This window comes from Moschus berezovskii, chromosome 6 (genome assembly GCF_049115385.1).
Source record: "Moschus berezovskii isolate FMDL1 chromosome 6, NW_MosBer_1.0, whole genome shotgun sequence".
In the NCBI taxonomy this organism is placed as follows: Eukaryota; Metazoa; Chordata; class Mammalia; order Artiodactyla; family Moschidae; genus Moschus; species Moschus berezovskii.
Genome location: NC_142465.1, coordinates 60,941,360 through 60,945,925, shown reverse-complemented (window position 1 = coordinate 60,945,925; position 4,566 = coordinate 60,941,360). Strand labels below are relative to the sequence as shown.

At 40.3% G+C, this 4,566-nt stretch overlaps 1 protein-coding gene across 1 annotated transcript; it reads left to right on the top strand.

The window, feature by feature from the left end:
- The first annotated feature begins 3,457 nt into the window (after positions 1–3,457).
- Positions 3,458–3,874, top strand: LOC129536325 (GTP-binding nuclear protein Ran-like). Its single transcript, XM_088836699.1, has one exon. The coding sequence runs from the start codon at positions 3,473–3,475 to the stop codon at positions 3,857–3,859; it is 387 nt and encodes a 128-aa protein (XP_088692825.1). The 5' UTR covers positions 3,458–3,472; the 3' UTR covers positions 3,860–3,874.
- The last annotated feature ends 692 nt before the right edge of the window (positions 3,875–4,566 follow it).

The window sequence follows — 4,566 nt, the reverse complement described above, 5'->3', positions numbered from 1 at the left end:
ATGACCAACCCAGACAGCATATTAAAAAGCAGAGACATTACTTTGCCAACAAAGGTCTGTCTAGTCAAAGGTATAGTTTCTCCAGTAGTCATGTATGGATATAAGAATTGGACTATAGAGAAAGCTGAGTGCTGAAGAATTGATGCTTTTGAACTGTGGTGTTGGAGAACACTTTTAAAAAAAATTATTTAATTTACTTTACAATGTTGTAGTGGTTTTTGCCATACACTGACATGAATCAGCCATGGATGTACATGTGCCCCCCATCCTGAACCCCCCTCCTACCTCCCTCCCCATCCCATCCCTCAGGGTCATCCCAGTGCACCAGCCCTGAGCACTCTGTCTCATGCATCGAACCTGGAACCTGGACTCTTGAGAGTCCCTTGGACTACAAGGAGATCCAACCAGTCCATCCTAAAGGAAATCAGTCCTGAATATTCATTGGAAGGACTGATGTTGAAGCTAAAACTCTAATACTTTGGCCACCTGATGTGAAGAATTGACTCATTTGAAAAGATCCCGATCCTAGGGAAGATTGAAGGTAGGAGGAGAAGGGGACAACAGAGGATGAGATAGTTGGATGGCATCTCCTACTCAATGGACATGAGTCTGAGTAAACTCTGGGAGTTGGCGATGGACAGGGAGGCCTGTCGTGCTATAGTCCATGGGGTCACAAAGAGTCAGACACTACTGAGTGACTAAACTGAACTGAAACATTCACACTCAGCAAAGGAAGGAATGGAGCGAAGACCAGCTGTGGCCAATGGTGCTTAGTGACCTGGGCATCCAGCAGGGCAGACCGACAATTTCTCTGATTATATTCTGGTTCTGTAATTTGAATAAACGTTGCCATCTTTATTCTCCATGACTCATGGATCCACTTTTGGCATGGGTGGGAGCTTACTTTTTTCCCCTATCCTCATGATTGCATCGCAAGTGCTTTGGAGAATACTCTCTCCTTGGGGCTATAGAAGTTTTATAGCCAACTTCCTATATGTAGAAATTTGGATGCCTTATAGTGGTTTTACATTTGAACCATCAGAGACAGTTTGTGGTTTCTGTGCAGTGCAATGATGCAAAAACTTAGACGAGATTTTTATGCCCTCTTAATTAAAGACAGGACACATTATTAATCTGTGTTTTGCCACAAGGCAGGATACTCATGAGACTTTTTGATCAAGGCCTTCTCAATTTTGTTTCCCACTGTTTTAAGTCTTGAAGCAATAGATTTTTCCAACACTTTAAGACCTAATGTTTCTGGACATATAATTCCCTTTAATATTTACTTGCAAAAAAAGGCCAGTTCTCCCCTGAACTCATCTCTTTTTTTGTAATGCAGCCAGAATTTTCCAGTACATGCTGGCCATTTGATTCTTTTCAACATTTTCTTTTGAGCTCAGTAGCATGTAGTGTGTTTTCCCGATTATTTCAGGCATCATTTTACCAAGGACTTTGTCACCATGTAACATGATGTTCCAGATAGTGTCTTTGGTCTCTCAGCTTCATACTTATCAATTTAGAACATCTTTTCTAATGTCAAGTAAGACTACTTTCCTCCTCGTGTGGTTTTCTGTTAGGTTCTGACAGTGAAGGAATGATGACATCCACTGCACTGCAATGATGCCAGTGGAGGCAGTGGGGTCCTGAGTTCCTGTTCAGGCAGCTGGATTTCAAGAGCAGCAGTCTCAGTGCTCAGCAATGGTAGCTTCTAGGGAACACCATTTCCCCTTTTGCTCCTCTGGGGGTTAGTGACTTCCTGCACCTACTAATCATTGAATAGTTTTATCTTCCCCTTTTTTCCTACTCCATCCCTCGTGACAGTTTGTAAATGATTTTCTGTATTAAATTATCTCTATCTGATACCCAGAATTGTTTCTGTTTTCTTAACTGAACAGTGTTTACCGTCTTGCTTGCTGACACAAATAAATCTCCATCCTTTGAGCCTCCAGTATTTTCTCATTGGAAACCACATGGTTGCTATGTTAGTTTCATATATTTTGGTTTTAATTATAGCAGCATTTCACTTCCACTACCATAACCCTGATACTTAACGCAGACAAAGAACTACAGTAGAACTATAGACAAGTATCCTGTATGAATGAACATAATGCAAAAATCTTCAATAAACATTTATATTATTTCTATTCTAGCAAATAGAATTCAGCAACAACAGAAGGGATCCCTGCTGGTCCAGTGGTTAAGACTCCACTCTTCCATGGCAGGGGACATGAGTTCTACCCCTGGTCAGGGAACTAAGATCCCACATGCCTTACAGTGCAGCCAAAAAGGAAAAAATAAAAGCAGTCACACACCCAAAAGCAAAGTTGGATTAAAAAAAGAAAATAATTCAGCAGCTTATTAAAAGGATCATACACTATGACTAAGTGGGATTCATTCCTGGAATGTAAGAATGATTCAATATAAAAAAATTGATCAATGTAATATCCCACATTAACAAAATGAAGGGAAGGGATCACATAATCACCTCAGTTGATATAGAGTAAGCATCTGATTGCTGGAGAGGGTGTGGAGAAAAGGGAACCCTCCTACACTGATGGGAATATAAGTTGGGTAAGCCATTGTAGAATGGAAGTTCTATGGAAGTTCCTCAGAAAACTGAAAACAGAACTATCATATGACCCTGCAATCCCACTTCTGGGCATATACCCAGACAAAACCGTAATTCAAAATGTTACATGCACCCTTGTGTTTATAGCAGTACTATTTACAATAGCCAAGACATGGAAGGAAACTAAACGTCCATCAACAGATGAATGGATAAGAAGATCTGGTACATGTATACAATGGAATACTACTCAGCCATGAAAAGAACAAAATAATGCCATTTGCAGCAACATGGATGCAACTAGATTTCATAGTAAGTAAATTTAGTCAGAAAGAAAAAGACAAGTAACATATGGTATCACTTATCTGTGGAATCTAAAATATGACAAATGAACCTATGTATCTGTGAAACAATAGAATCATGGACATAGAGAACAGACTGCTGGTTGCCAAGGGGGAGGGGTTTGGGGAAGGGATGAGGGGGAGTTTGGAATTAGCAGATGTGAACTATTATATATATAATGAATAAATAACAAGGTTCTACTGTATAGCACAGGGAACTATATTCAATATTCTATGATAAACCATAATGAAAAAGAATATCTTTTTAAAAAAGCAGAGTCTCCTCAGTCAGACGGGTGCGGAGATGCTTCTGGAAGTAACATCGCGATGGCTGCCCAAGGAGAACCCCAAGTTCAGTTCAAACTTGTTTTGGTTGGTGATGGTGGTACTGGAAAAACTACGTTCGTGAAGCGTCATCTGATTGGTGAATTTGAGAAGTGTGTAGCTACCTTGGGTGTTGAGGTCCATCCTCTTGTGTTCCATACCAACAGAGGATACAGTTGGTCAGGAGAAATTTGGTGGGTTGAGAGATGGTTATTATATACAAGCTCAGTGTGCCATTATAATGTTTGACATAACATCAAGAGTTACTTACAAGAATGTGCCTAACTGGCATAGAGATCTGGTACGAGTGTGCGAGAACATCCCAATTGTGTTGTGTGGCAACAAAGTGGATATTAAGGACAGAAAGGTTAAGGCAAAGTCAATTGTCTTCCACCGAAAGAAGAATCTTCAGTACTATGACATTTCTGCCAAAAGTAACTACAACTTTGAAAAGCCCTTCCTCTGGCTTGCTAGAAAACTGATTGGAGACCCTAACTTGGAGTTTGTCGCCATGCCTGCTCTTGCCCCGCCAGAGGTGGTCATGGACCCAGCCTTGGCAGCACAGTACGAGCACGATTTAGAGGTTGCTCAGACAATTGCTTTCCTGGATGAAGATGATGACCTGTGAGAAAGTGAAGCTGGGGCCCAGCGTCAGAAGTCTAGTTTTATAGGCAACTGTCCTGTGATGTCAGTGGTGCAGTGTGTTTACCACTTTATTATATAGCTAAGCAGAACATGTGCTTAATCTTTGGATGCTGAAGGAGATGGATGGGCTTTGGAGTGAATGTGGCAGTTTAAAAAAAAATACCTTCATTTTTTGGACCTGCATATTTAGGTGTTTTGGAACACAGTTGTTTCCTCCTTGAGTTTCAAATATAAGACTGCTATAGTCACATGACAATATGAGAGGTGGAATCTTGTTTGTTACTGTCATTCCCATTCCTTTTCGTTTAGAATCAGAATAAAGTTGTATTTCAAATAAAAAAAAATAAAATAAAAAAGCAGAGTCTCAAAGAGATTTTTTAATATTTATTTTTATTCATGTATTTGGCTGTGCCAGGTCTTAGTTGTAACACACAGAATCCTCGATCTTCATTACCACATGCAGGATCTTTAGTTGCAGCATGTGAAGTCTCAGTTGCAGCATGTGGAATGCAGCTTGCTGACAAGGGATTTAATCCAGGCCCCCTGCATTGGGAATGCAGAGTGTTAGCCACTGGACCAACAAAAAAGAGATATTTGTACACTCATGTTCATAGCAGCATTATTCCCAATAGCTAAAATATGTAAGCAACTCAAGTGTTCATCAAGACAAGACTGGATAAGCAAAATGTG